At 42.1% G+C, this 14,813-nt stretch overlaps 1 protein-coding gene across 7 annotated transcripts in view; it reads left to right on the top strand.

The window, feature by feature from the left end:
* CYFIP1 (cytoplasmic FMR1 interacting protein 1) overlaps positions 1 to 14,813 on the top strand; it is a 127,273-nt gene that overhangs the window by 55,082 nt on the left and 57,378 nt on the right. For 6 of the 7 annotated variants that reach the window (XR_013450355.1, XM_078079016.1, XM_078079018.1 and 3 more), the window contains 7 exons: positions 399 to 495; positions 597 to 725; positions 1,904 to 2,008; positions 4,473 to 4,564; positions 6,242 to 6,359; positions 9,682 to 9,804; positions 10,610 to 10,735. Coding sequence is in view for 6 of the 7 variants with exons in the window: in XM_078079016.1 (XP_077935142.1) it covers positions 399 to 495; positions 597 to 725; positions 1,904 to 2,008; positions 4,473 to 4,564; positions 6,242 to 6,359; positions 9,682 to 9,804; positions 10,610 to 10,735 (790 nt within the window). In the remaining variant the exon portion in view is untranslated. The remainder of the gene's footprint in view (positions 1 to 398; positions 496 to 596; positions 726 to 1,903; positions 2,009 to 4,472; positions 4,565 to 6,241; positions 6,360 to 9,681; positions 9,805 to 10,609; positions 10,736 to 14,813) is intronic. The other variant, XM_078079017.1, reaches the window with a different exon arrangement.

Here is a 14,813-nt window from a genome sequence, read left to right as displayed (position 1 = left end):
AGAGAACCTGGACAGTGCTGACCATCTTCATTACCATATTGTGGGAGTCACCGAGGGGGAGGCTCTCTTTCTCAGAGTTGGGAACAGATAGCCGGGGGGAGAGGCCAGCGTGCAGGGACCCTCCAGGAAGGCCTGTGGTTGGCACTGCCATATCTCTGAGGAAGTCCGTCAGCTGTGGACAGTGGGGTGGTGAGCTGTCCAGGCTGGCGAAAGAGTGACCTGGAGTCCAGGGTAGACAAGTTTGAGGAGGCTGAAATTATAACTAGCTTCTAAGACTCAAATTTTTACAGATAACTGTCGCCAGATAAAGTAATCTGGATTTTCTATGCTCTTTTTTTTTTTTTTTTTTTTTAATCATTAAGCATATTGGTTGTTTCACTCTTTTTTTGCTTTCAAAGGGCTGCTCAGTTTTTACGGAAAATGGCGGACCCACAGTCCATCCAGGAATCACAAAATCTGTCCATGTTCCTGGCCAACCACAACAAAATCACGCAAGTAAGGCTCACACTCTTGCTGCTCTGGCTGGTGGGACGCATTGCTGGGGCCTGGGGCCCCGAGAACAGTCCGTGGCATGGATCTCGCGCTCTGTATTTCAGTCTTTGCAGCAGCAGCTTGAAGTGATTTCTGGCTATGAAGAGCTCCTCGCCGATATCGTGAATCTGTGTGTGGATTACTACGAGAATAGGATGTACTTGACACCCAGTGAGAAACACATGCTTCTCAAAGTACGTGTGTGGGCATGACCGCTTACATAACCGTGGTGAGAAGAGGCTGTGCTTTGACTATGATCCTTTTGCCAACCTTTTCTTATTCTCATGCTTGCCGTGTGTGTGTGTGTGTGTGTGTGTGTGTGTACACAGTATCCTCTTTGTGCCCATGCACTGCAGGCTCTCAACACATTCCTATGAATGGGTCCCAGGCTTGACCCCAGTGCCAGTTGGGATCATATGCCACCCCCTGGAGAATGTGCGCGTAGGTGAGGAGGTCTGGGGTTGAGGGCTTCTCTCAGCATTAGCTTCTTATAGCAGAGGTTATATCAGGTTCTACTTGTTAAGGATATGATTCCTAGGAATTAAGAATACTGTGTCTCCATGATTATAGTAGACTTTTTGGTCAAGAACATGGCCATTCACCATATGGGAGGCTTTGTTTTCTTTTTTTTTTAAGATTTTACCTATTTATTTGAATGAGAGAGAGGGAGAGCGAGAGAGATCATGAGCAGGGGGAAGGGGTAGCGGGAGAAGCAGACTCCCCGCTGAGCCAGGACCTCGATGTGGGGCTCAATCCCAGGACTCCGGGATCATGACCTGAGCCAAAGGCAGACACTGAACCAACTGAACCACCCAGGCGCCCTGGGGAGGTTTTCAGTGACATTTCTGACTGGGAAGAGGAGAAGGCAGTTCTGCCATTGCATTTGCTCTACTTTCCACCTTTGGGGAGCATAGCCCTGAAGGACCTTGTGCTAGGTGTCCTGTCAGCCCAAAACCTTCCCTGTAAGAGTGGGCCCAGCCCCAAGAGCTCTTCCCGCAGGAGAGCACCGTGCAGGACGACACTGTCTAGTGGAGCACTCTGTGACGGTGGAAATAATCTGTCTGTGCCGTCTGAGCAGGAGCCTCTGGCCATGAATGTTTATGAAAATCCACATTTAGTATCATATTTGCTTGATGAGAGGTGGAGGTGGTATTTGTGCCTGGGGAGGACATTAAAATAGCCACAAGAAATGACACACATAGAAGAAAAACTTCATATGAAGAGATAGCTATTTACTTATAAGGAACTTTTAAAAGTGCTTTTTGAAAGAAGGGTGAACTATCATTTAAATTTTTGAACTGTAGCATTAGAAGTGCTTATGGATAATTAAACTTGCAGGTCTGAGTTTTTTGTGCCATTTTGTGATTTTCAGGTCATGGGGTTTGGTCTATACTTGATGGATGGGAGTGTCAGCAACATTTATAAACTTGATGCCAAGAAAAGAATAAATTTATCCAAAATCGATAAGTACTTCAAGGTGAGTTACACCTTTTTAGATAAGCCTTTTTATCAAGTGTATACAGTTTGAATTTTGGCAGGTAAACCTCTGTGACCCACATCTGGAAATGTGGGCATAGGCAGCGGGGATGGGGGACGTCACTGGCTTCCATCTGCAAAGGCGGCTACCCTCCCTCCTGTTCTGCATCAGTTTTGCCTGGGTCTGAACCTTTTGTAAAGGGAATCATGGCTGTGTGTACTCTTGCATCTGGCTGTTTTCACTCATTTGTTAGATTCATCCCTGTGAGATCCCGCAGCTATAGATAGTCCTTAGGTTTTCATTGTGGTGTCCATTTTATAATTATACCTCAACTTATGTATCCATTCTGTTGTGATGAACATGAGGTCATTTCTGAGTTTTGGCTGGTACGAACAATGCTGCTTTGATTTAGTGCACAGCTCTGCATGTTTCTGTTGAACATATGTGTATCCAGGGCTAGGATTAGGGGCCATAGGCATATACATTTAGGTACAGCCTGACGATTTCCCACACGGCTCTGCTGATTTGCAGAGCCACCAGCTGTGAGTGAGCCTTCCTGTTGTTCTACATCCTCTTCCTCATCCACATCCTCACCAACACTTAGCACTGTCACTTTCTTAGCACTGTCACTTTCTGGGGGAAGAGCATCCTGAAGGGTGGTACATCATTGTGACATTTTTGGCTGGCATTACTTTGTGTTTTAGTTGATCTTTCCCTGATGACTTTTCACGCTGTCTTTCGTGTGTTCTCTTGTGAAGTGTCATTTCAAGCTTCTTGCCTTTTTCCCCCCTGTTGATTTATAGTTCTTTATGTATTCTGGGTACATGTTCTTTGTTGGATACATGTGTTCTAAAATACGTGCATTCTGGGGCACCTGGGTGACTCAGTTGTTAAGCGTCTGCCTTCGGCTCAGGTCATGATCCCAGGGTTCTGGGATTGAGTCACTTATTGGGCTCCCTGCTTAGCGGAGAGCCTGCTTCTCCCTCTCTCACTTCCCCTGCTTGTGTTCCTGCTCTCGCTGTGTCTCTGTCAAATAAATAAATAAAATCTTTAAAAAAATAAAATACATGCATTCTGCCCTATGTGGCTCTCCTTTTCACTTTCTTAAAGGTGTCATTAGGTGAACAAAAGTTCTTAATTTTATTGTAGTCTAGTATATCAATCTTTAATATCCACTTTTTTAAAGATTTATTTATTTTAGAGCACGTGAGAGCAGGAGGAGGAACATAGAGAAAGGGAGACAAGCAGACTCCCTGCCGAGTGGGGAACCCAAGGTGGGGCTTGACCCCAGGACCCTAAGATCATGACCTGAGCCAAAATCAAGAGTCAGACATTTAACTGACTGAACCACCCAGACACCCCTTTAATGTCCACTTTTAGAAATCTTTGTATAGGGCAGGCTTTTGAGAATTTCCTTCTTACCTTCCAGAAGCAGCACCATTTCCTTTTCTATCTAGATCTATAGTCCTCCTCTGCCTGGCCTCTATGTATGATGTGAGGAAGGGGGGTTGACATTTTTAGAATTTTTCTTTTCCCCATTATGGGTATCCAGTTGACCTAGTCCATTTATTGCAAAGGCTGTCTTTTCTCCCATCACTGTGCAGTGTTGCCTGGGTCATAAAGCAGGTATCTGTATGACTATGACTCTGTCTTAAGTTCTCTGTCCTGCTCCACTGCTCTCCATTCATGCTCCAGGGCCATACTGTGTTAGTTGCTGTAGCTTTCCAATAGAACAGATCTGCTTATCAGGAAGGCTTCAAGTTACGTTCTTCGAGATTGTCTTGGGTGTCATCCCTTTACTGTTCAAAATAAATTGGCTTGCTGATTTCCATATACACACACATATATACACACTACCCATAAGCCATTTTTCTTGGAATATTGTTTGGATTCCATAGATCAGTTCCATAGATCAATTTAGAGGTCTTGACCATATTTTGTTAGATATATCTTTTAGGGTTTTTTTGATGCTATTGCAAGTTATTTGAGAGAGAGAAAGAGTGAGCGAGAGAGAAGGGGCAGAGGGAGAAGCAGACTCCCCACTGAGCAGGGAGCCTGACTTGGGGCTTGATCCTGGGACTCTGGGATCATGACCTGAGCCGAAGGCAGCTGCTTAACTGACTGAGCCACCCAGGTACCCCAAATTGTTTCTCTTTAGATTTTCATTTTCTGTTTGTTACTAGTATGTAGAAATGCAAATTGATTTTGTGTGTGTGTGTGTATTTAGCAACAAGGAAGCTTAATTTTAATATTTGAATTGGTTTTATGAATGTTGGTTCTTAAATTGTATTTTGTCCTTCTTAAAGTGAATATGTAAGTTCCTTACAGTTTTTTTTTTTCTAGTAAATGATTTACAGAGTTAGTTTTCAGCCCATAGTAATTACCAGCATTACTCATTCTTGTGATTGTATTTGGTGACTAAACATACATAATGACCTTATTTTTTTTTGTTCTTTGAATATAGCAGCTCCAGGTGGTTCCACTGTTTGGGGACATGCAAATAGAACTGGCAAGATACATCAAGACCAGCGCCCACTATGAGGAAAATAAATCTCGGTAGGAGGAGAGTGAGCTGTCCAGTTGGAACATTCTGCAATGTTCTCATTGTGGTTTTATAACACTTATTTATCTAGAGAGAACACCTTTGACATTTTTAACCATCTGGAACCAAATGCCCCATATGGTAGGCCTTGTCACTGCTTACATTTAAATTCATTAAAAAAAAAAAAACTATTTTCTTGGTTAGAACATCCACATTTCAAATGTTCAGTAGAGGCTACTGTGTTGGACAGCGCAGATACAGAGCTTTTCCGTCATCTCAGAGCGTTCTGTTGGATAGAACGGGGTGAGAATGTATGAGCTCAAACAAGTGGTGTGCTGGTAAATGCTTAACCAGCCCTGCTGGGCAGGGGGGTGTTTGCATTTATATCACAGAGATTATTAAAACTATCACCTGAGGGCCAAATCTAGCCCAGGGCTGTTTTTGTAAGATCTCAGTTGCTTTGAATGGTTTTTATGTTTTTAAAGGCTTTTTTTTCTTCTTTTTTAAAAAAAGAAGACGACAATGGCTATGTGACAGAGACAGTGTAGTCCCCAAATTCTGAAGTATTTACTTTCTGGCCCCTGTGGAGAGAGAGTTGGCCAGTCACTGGCATAAAGGATCTGTAGCTCACAATTACAGATGATAAAAAACATACCATACTTTTTTTTGTAGAGTCCACATAGCCAGTTGAGTCTTGCAGGACGCTTTCGTTGACCCTTGCCAAACGTGTACCTGTAGCCAACCTACAGTTGCAATTCAGTCATGATTTTGAAAAATGCAATTACATCGCAGTCTGCGTGCTCAGGTGTCGGCAGTCTTTTTTTTTTTTTTAATAAAGGCTGAATTGTAAACACTTTAAGCCTTTGCAGGCCACATGTGGTATCTGTCATATATTCTTCTTTGCTGTTGTCGTGGTTTTGTTTTTTAAACAATGAAAACGTAAGTACCATTTTGTATGGCTCTAGGGCCGTACAAACACAGGTTGTATTTGGCCTGTGCTGTAGTTTGCTGACCTCTGTGCTAGCTTATTTCTTAATAAATCTGCCATTGAACTTGATATGCCATCCAGTTAGGTGTTGAGTGTGAGGGAGCAGTGGTTGGAGCCCCCAAAGCCCAGGCTTTCTGCCCGAGAGCTCCAGCAGCTTTGTTAATAAACTTTTTTCCACTAAATTGCCTGTTTGCTGCTGAAATGGTGTGTTGTGCACATAGGTAGTTATGGCAGCACTCTCTAACTTCCAAGTAACGTCAGTTTTCAGTTCCTAGTAAGGATAACTTTTGTTTCTGAGTCTTTGGCGGACTTGTTCCCTACTGTAGCTTCTATTTTCATATGTGAGTGATAAAGATGTGTGTTAAGGGGCCCTTGCGAGGGTGATGCAGTGCCCTAAATCCAGCAACAGCTCTCAGCTTTTTTGAAAGTAGTTGGCTGATGAAGGAGAAATTACAATTCCTTTTCTAAAACAGGTATGAGAAGGTAGGACGGTGACCGTGGCACAGAGGGATGGGGCTGGCCCGGCTGTTTCTTTGCTAAGAATTCATGTTCTCTCCAAGCCTCTGTGTGCTCGCCAGCATGCAGGACCAGTGGGCCGCCCTGTGTGCCTGCTGTGCGTGTGTCCCCGGCCACCCCCTGTGGTGAAGCAGAAATCTTCTGCAGGCACCTCTTCAGGTAACACACATTTCCCCTTCCCTGCCAGATGGACGTGCACGTCGTCCAGCAGCAGCCCGCAGTATAACATCTGCGAGCAGATGATCCAGATCCGGGAGGACCATATGCGCTTCATCTCGGAGCTGGCTCGCTACAGCAACAGTGAGGTAGGTGGGCCTTCGGTGCCCGCCCGTGCCAGTACCTCCCGCCAGGTGTGCGGGAATCTTTGGCTGGATGGGAGGACATGTCCTAGGTGCCCAGAGGAGGGCCTGGAGTTGGGGGTAGGAGGAAGCACTGTCCCTCAGCTGTGTTCCCGCTTGGCAGCCGGGTTTTCTGTGTCCTTGTTCGGGCTGGTCACACTCTCCCCACCTGCCAGGCACAGCTCCATCCAGCCCGCCAGTGTGTGGGGTGGACAGGAGTGGGGAGGTCTGAGTGCAGAGAGCAGTGGGAATGTCATGTCTCACATGTGAGCAGGCAGGGCAGCGAGGTCAGGGACGTAGCGATGGTCCATGGTATGCGTGCTACACATAGTCTTAGAGGGACCTGTGGACTTGAGACCACATACACAGGTCTGGTCTTTGAGACTCTGGTCCCTCAGGGTTTTCAGGAGGATCATTAACATTTGGAAGGAACAACTCTGTGTGTTGGCCCCACGCGTTGCAGGATGATGAGCTCCCCTGTCCTCCACCCAGCAAACACTAGCCATCATGTAACCGGAATGACTGGAAGACAAGCCCAGATGGCTCAGAGCACATGCTAGCTCCAAGCAGACCCCTGATGGCCAGCTCCCCCAGGAGGAGGTGCTGTCTCAGTGTCTCCCCAGCTGCCGGCACAGCCCACAGGGTAGAGACGGAGGCAGGGGCTGATAATGGCTGTAAACCGAATTTCTGGGAAGCTCTCAGACGACATGTAGGGCTGATTTCTACCCTTAAAAAAGGTGTACCTGACAGCATGTGTGGCTCCTGTCTGTTTTCCCTCTGATGTCTGCTGGAGTGCCTTTTAATAAGAAAAAAGAGATCTATCTTTGAATGCTCTGCTCAGCTTATTTTTAAACAGCTTTATGGAGATTTAATCCACATACCATACAATTCACCCATTTAAAATGTACAATTCAGAGGTTTTTGTTTATTCACTGAATTCTGTAACTACCACCACAGTCCATTATTGGAACATTTTCATTACCCCCAAAAGCAACTCCGTACCCATGTGCTTCTGATCCCTATATAGATTAGAGGTTCCAACCACCCTCTCCTTTGGGTTTCCCATGTGTCTTATAGAGATAAGGGCTCTTTTTACACATGACTGTAATCCCATTATCACACCTAAAAAAAATCAAGTATTCCTAATGTCAGAGTCATTGTTCAGTTTTCTCTGTTGACTCAAAGATGGTTTTATTTTTCCGAGTTGATTTGCCTCAGGATCCAAATGAGTTTTATACACTGTAGTTGGTTGGTATATCTCTTTGAAGATGTGTCCCTTCTCCATCTCTCTTGCTCCCTGTGGGGTCGTATGGCGTGACCTCTGTCCCCTGTGCTTCCTCTACGTGGATGATTAGATCTGAAGGCCTGATCAAACTCTGCTTCCATCCTCTCAGTACAGCTGGCCCTTCACTGGCCGTGCTGCAGACTGCTAGAGTGTCTGGCCATCTCTCTCCAGAGTGTAGACAGCCATTGTCCACTGCCAAATGTATGAGTTCATTAGGGCTGTGACATGATGGTCTTCCAGTCCTTCCACTCCTTCTCAACTCCTGACAGCTGAGCCTTGCTCTGCAGTATGATTCCTTCAGGAGAGACAGGTCAGAGCTGGATTCCGTTGCTACGTGTATCAGTTTTTCAAATAATTGATCCTCTAGCATCATCTAAGGTGGCAAGCTTTTTGGAGTCCCGTTTTGAAGTTAATCTGCTTCAGTTTCCATCTTTTTCCCCCTTCAAGCTGAGAATCCTGGTTCTTAATGACTACAGGATATTTTGACTTGATGTCTTAGTATACACTTAGCAGTCTTAAAATAGCAATACCAACACTGCTAATAACAATATAATTATTAGAAACAATATAATTTTATATTGTAATATATAACATTACAGTATTATAATGACAATATAATTACTAAAAGTTGTTTTAAGATTTATTTTTTAAGTTAATTTTGCCCTTAAATTTTCTCCCTCCAGGGATAGAGATCAAATCATTGGGCTTGCTTTCTCTTTCTTTCCCCCTTCCCTTCTCCCTTTCCCTTTCCCCTTCCCCTTCTCCTTCCCTCTTCCCTTCCCTCTTCCCTCTTCCCTTCCTTTAAATCATTGTTTTTCAGAGTCACTTGAAGTGGTTTGTTTTGTGTTGGTCTCAGCCTATAGTGATAGTGATGCCTGAAGGACTCCCCTATCTTTGGCAGCCCCGTAGACATTTCCCTAAGTTGAGCCAATACTGTAGCTGCACATGCCCCTGTGGTTCTTACTATGCTTGCAAGATGTACCTCAGCAATAACCATCAGGGAATTTTGAGAAAAAGAAGGATTATTACTTACACATTCTGGAAGGCACATGGCATGCCTGGAGCCACAAAGTGAAGTGACAGGTAGAGAAGGAGTGTGGATCTGAGACTCTGCCTTTATTGGGGCCCAGGGTGGGGTACCTAGGATTTCATGGGTTTACTCTTTATTGGCAAATTTCAAACATAAGAGCAGGAATTAGGGCACTAAAGTGGGGTCACTCGAGTGATAAGTTACTAGGTCACCCAGAGCTTTCTAAGGGGGGAGCTTCATAGATGGAGCTGCCTGGCTCTTTATCTACTTGTATAGCTGGCACTGTGTTTATTTTAGATGGATGTCCTTGAAATGGATGCCTCCATTTGGCATCCAGTGGCAATCAAAAGCTTAATGCCAGGCACTTACACTGTAATCAAAAAAGCTTGTCACGTACCTGCACTACATTGTTCCTCTGTGCGGTCATGAACCCAATTCTGTACACACTTTAATTCATGCTTTCATCTTGCTTTTGAGTTTTAGGGATTGCTTGTGTCCCATAACTTAATTTTCTGTCATAATTCCATTACATGTTTATGTGGTTCCAAAGTCAGATGTACAAAAGGAGGTATATTCAGAGAAGTCTGCCTTCCTCCCCACCCTATGCCTTCCTGCCCTTTAGGTAACCATTCTTAAATATAAGTTTTCATTTTTTGATATAAGCAGATGCACATGATGTGCATGTTTTTCTTTATTAGCTAAGTAGACGCCTAACTGTGCACATGGTTCTGTTAACACCATGTCCTAGAGATGCCGCCAGCACCGTCTGCAGAGGTGTTCTCTTCTTTGAGAGCTGCAGAATGTCCACTGTCAGGGCTCTGCTGCGTTAAAGGGTCCTGTGCCCCCATCATTTCATCATTTTGCAAATGCACCTTTCCTGTAGATTCCTAGTGGATTTGCTAGGTCCTGGGGAAATGCCTAACTGGTTTTTCTAGATAATGGGGTGACTTCTTGCTGTTCCTGTGGTGCTCCAGGTTGTCACAGGGTCGGGCCGCCAGGAGGCTCAGAAGACAGACGCTGAGTACCGGAAGCTGTTTGACCTGGCCCTGCAGGGCCTGCAGCTGCTGTCACAGTGGAGTGCTCATGTGATGGAAGTGGTAGGCACTCTGTACTTGCTTTTGTCTGCAAATGCCGACATCTGAAAGAACGTCTACCCCTGGTTGGTTAGAAGTGCTTTTCTTCCCAAAATCACCCAAGAAATTGACTAAATGATATTTTTTCTGCATTAACTTTGGTCTTTGGATCAAGAACGAATTGGCTTTTTATCTTTGATCCTAGAAATAAAAATCTCTATCACTATAAATGTTTCTTAGATGGCTCAAAGTACATTTCATTTATGTGTGTTTACAAATAAAAAGGGCCTCATCTTTTAAAACATACATACCTTTATGATGATTTTTAATTCTCATTTTTATAAAATGTTTGCTCTGTGGAGTTCCAGCCATCGGTTTCTTTTGTTTAGCATTAGTAAAATAGTTTCTGATGCCATATGAAGATTTGGATACCTGTTAAGTCATAGAAGATTTTTCTTTTTGTTGCTTATTTTGACCAGATAAAAATTGTTAAGTTGGATGAGTACGTGATCATTTGAAAGGCTGATTTTTTTTTTTTTTAATGAAGTAAATACCTAGTCTTAAGATATTCAACACAATAGATCCAGGACATTTTACCTTATGTATTTCTTAAACCTGAAGTCACATGGCCAGAATGTCTTGCAGTTTTATGGGGATGGACTTGGTGTGTGAGTGTATGTGTGAGCATGCATGCATGTGTGTGAATTTCAGATACAGCTAACATTAGAAGGCTGGCCTGTGGTCGCTTCGGGGATAGTCATGTCAGTATGACCAGAACATAAGCATTTTGCATTCAGTGTGGATGTCTCCCCCTTTCTGACCACACCAGTATTCATGGAAACTTGTGCACCCAACGGACAAGTACTCCAACAAGGACTGCCCGGACAATGCCGAGGAGTATGAGCGTGCCACCCGCTACAACTACACCAGCGAGGAGAAGTTTGCCCTGGTGGAGGTGCGCTTTGCTTTCTTTTCCTCCACAGCTCTGGCCTCAGACTGCCTTCCCATTCACAGCAAAGGCAAAAACTTGAGTAAAATTCAATGCAGTTTCATGTTGTCGCTTCTAACTGAGCCAGCCACGTGGCCCCCCGAAGTTAGTTTTTAAAACACTTCTGCCTCTGCTCTATCTCACTTTTGTTGTGGATCAAGTGACCATTCTTGTATGAGTGTGTTTTTCTCCCTGTTCTAATCCATTGGTCAGTTGGTCTGTCCTTGTTCTCATGCCCCTCTTTTTTTTTTTTTTTTTTTAATTTTTTTATTTATTCATTTGAGACACAGAGATACAGAGAGAGAGAGAGAACATGAGCAGGGGGAGAAGCAGAGGGAGGGGGAGAAGCAGGCTCCCCGCAGAGCAGGGAGCCCGATGCAGGGCTTGATGCGGGGCTCAACCCCAGGACCCTGGGATCGTGACCTGAGCCGAAGGCAGATGCTTAATCATCTGAGCCACCCAGGCGCCCCTCATGCCCCTCTGTCTTGTTTACTGTAGCTGGTCTGTGTCTGGTAAAGCAAGCTTCTCTGTCTTCAAGAGTTCATTGGTTATTCTTGCTGTTTGTATTTTCATATCAATTTTAGAATCATTTTTTTCATATCTCACAGTGAAACCTGTTGAAATTTTTTATGGGGATATGAATAAACCTATAGGTCATTTTAGGGAGAATTGATAAATTTAGAATAGTAAGCCTTTTATGAACATGGTCTGTCCCTCCATTTATTTAGATTCTCTTTAATTTCTCTTTTATAATCTGTAAAACTCTTACACATCTTGTGTTAGCTTTATTTCTAGGTATTTGATACTAGATGATAGGTTTTAAATTTTTTCTAAATGTTTGTCATTGATATTTAGAATTAAAATTATTTTTTGTATTTTTTCTTATATCTGCCAACCTGTCTAAACTCATTTGTTAATTGTAACAAATTATCCATTGGATTTTCTACCAATATAATAATCATCTGAAAATGATGGCAGTTTTATTTATCCCAACTTTCCATTTTTATTTATTTTTTTAATCACAATGGATGGAACCCCTACTTGTTAAATAGGCATCCTTGTCTCATTCCTCATCTCAAAGGGAAAGCTTTCAATATTTCACCATATAATGTGTTTGCTGTAGGTTTCTTTTTTTTTTTTTAATTTTATTTATTTATTTGAGAGAGAGACAGACCACAAGCAGGGGGAGGGGCAGAAGAGGGAGAGGGAGAAGTAGACTCCCCACTGAGCAGGGACAGCTTGATGCCGGGCTCGATCCCAGGACCCTGGGACCATGACCTGAGCCAAAGGCAGACGTGTCACTGACTGAGCCATCCAGGCGCCCCTCCTGCAGGTTTCTTATAGCCAACCTTCATCAGTAAGGAACTTGCCTTCCATTCTTGTTTACTAAGAGATTTTATTATGAGTTGATATTAATTCTATTAAACACTTTGTATCCACTGAGGTACTTCTGTGACTTTTCTCTTTTATTCCATTAATGTGGTGAATTTACATTGATTGTGAGGGTTTTTTTCCCCCACTTTTTTTTTTTTTTTAAATCAGGTTTGATGTTAAGGTAGCCTTGCATTCCTGGTATAAACTCAACTCAGTCATGACAGATTATCCTCTTTATATATTGTTGGATATAGTTTGCTAGTATTTTGCTTAGGATTTTTATATCAAACTTGATGAGTGAGAGTGTCTTTGCTATCACTTTTTTAAATAAACCTTGTATTGTAAAATATTTTTAGGTTGACAGAAAAATTGCAAAGATGATACAGTGAGTTCCTATATACCCCACACCCATTTTTCTTTATTGTTAACATTTCACATTAGTATTGTTATAATTAATAAACCAATATTGGTACATTTTATTAACTAAAGTCCATACTTCATTCAGATTTCGTCAGTCTTTCCATTATGTCTTAGTTCTGATCTAAGATCCCACATTACATTAAGTCATCATATCTCCTTAGGCTCCTCTGGGTTGTGAGTTTTTCAGACTTCCCTTGTGTTGGATGACCTTGATAGATTTCAGGAGCACTGGTCAGGTATTTTGTAGAATGTTTCTCAGTTGGTATTTATGTGACTTTTTTTCATAATTAGACTGGAGTTACAGGTTTGGGGAAGGAGGACCACAGAGGTGAAGCATCATTTCCATCACATCACGTCAAGGGTACATACTGTCAACAAACTCATCACGGTTGGTGTCGACCTTGCTCACCTGGCCAAGGAAGTACTGTCAGGTTTCTCTATTAGGAAGTTACCCTACACCTTCCCCTCACCCCTGCTTTATCCTTTTCATAGTGTACTTTAGAGAAGGAAGTCACTGCACACAGCCCACACCTGTGTAGTGTGTAACAGTACTTTTTTATAACCTTCCATTCTAGTTTTCTGGATGCCGGCTTCATAAAACAACTCAGGGGTCTCCCTTCTTTTTTATATTGTCTGGAGTGGTTTGTGTAAGGTTCATGTTACTTCTTTCAGTGTTTGCTAGCATTTACTGGTGAAGCTTTCCCTTTGTGGGATGGTTTTTGAAACATTCAGTTTCTTTACCATGTACATTTTCTATTTCTATTTGTATCAGTTTTGTTAAGTTGTATTTTCAGGGATGGTAAGTTATATTTTCAGGGAATTTTCAAGGAATCTTTTAAAATTTTCTAATATTTGTCATAAAGTTTTTCATAAATTCTCATCTTATTTTGGTAACAGTTTTTTTTTTTTTTTCTACACAGTATACAATTCACCTGTTTGAAGTATAAAAATTCAGCGCTTTTTTTTATATATATATATATAATCACAGAGTTGTACAATCACAATCAAATTTAGGACATTTTTGTTATGTCAGAAAGAAACTTCACACCCATTAGCAGTCACCCCCAATTCTCCCCTCCCTTCAGCCCTAGGCAGCCACCAATCTGCTTTGTGACTCTGTAGATTTGCTTATTCTGAACACCTCATATAAATGAAGTCATACAATATGGGGCTGATTGTGATTGGCTTCTTTCACTGAACATCATGTTTTCAAGGTTCATACATGTATCAGTATTTTATTCTTTCCATTGCTGAATCCCATCCCATTGTATGGATGTATCACATTTTATTTATTTTTTAGCTGATTTTTTAGTTTGGTTGTTTCTACCTTTTCACGATTACAAATAATGCTGCTATTAACTTTTGTGTACTAGTTTTTGTATGGATGCATGTTTTCATTTCTTTTCAGGATACATCTAGTAGTAGAATTGCTGGGTCATATGATAACGCTGTTTAACATTTTGAGAAACTACCAGATGGGCTTTCCCAAGTGGCAGCACTATTTTACATTCCTACCAACAGTGTATGAGGCTTCTACTTTCTCTGAATCCTTGTCAACACTTGTTATTTTCCGTCTTTTTGATTCTAGCCATCCTACTACATGTGAAATGTATCTCATTATGATTTTGATTTGCATTTTTGTAACAACTAATGATGCTGAGCGTATTTTCATGTGCTTCTTGGCAATTTATATATCTTCTTTGGAGAAATGTTTATTCAGATCCTCTGTCCATTTTTTAATTGGATTATTTATCTTATTGAGTTCTTTATATATTCTAGATAAGAGTTCCTTAGCAGACATATGACTTATATTCTTCCATTCTATGATTGTCTTTTTACTTTCCTAAGGGGTCCTTTGAAGCATAAAGTCTTTAATTTTTATAAAGTTCAGTTTACCTATTTTTTTTCTTTTGCTGCTTGTGCTTTTCATATTATATCTAAGAAACCATTTCCCAACCCAAGTCATGAAAATTTACTCTTATGTTTTCTTCTAAGAATTCTATAGTTTTGCCTCTTAAATTTAAATGTGTGATACATTCTGAGTTAATTTTTTAGTATGGTGTGAGGTAGGGGCTGTTAGAGATTCCTAAAACTGCTCTCAGGCTTGGTTTGCTAGAAGGACTCAGGGCTGAGTAGCTGTTCTACTCAAGGTTATCATTTATTACAGTGAAAGGAGACAGATTTAGATCAGCAAAAGGCACCTGGGTGAAGTCCAGGAGAAACCAGGTACGAACTTCTGGGTACCCCCTAC

The sequence above is a fragment of the Halichoerus grypus genome, chromosome 8, assembly GCF_964656455.1.
Source record: "Halichoerus grypus chromosome 8, mHalGry1.hap1.1, whole genome shotgun sequence".
Taxonomy (NCBI): domain Eukaryota; kingdom Metazoa; phylum Chordata; class Mammalia; order Carnivora; family Phocidae; genus Halichoerus; species Halichoerus grypus.
The sequence above is the reverse complement of the archived record's forward strand: the minus strand, read 5'-3'. Positions and strand labels throughout refer to the sequence as shown.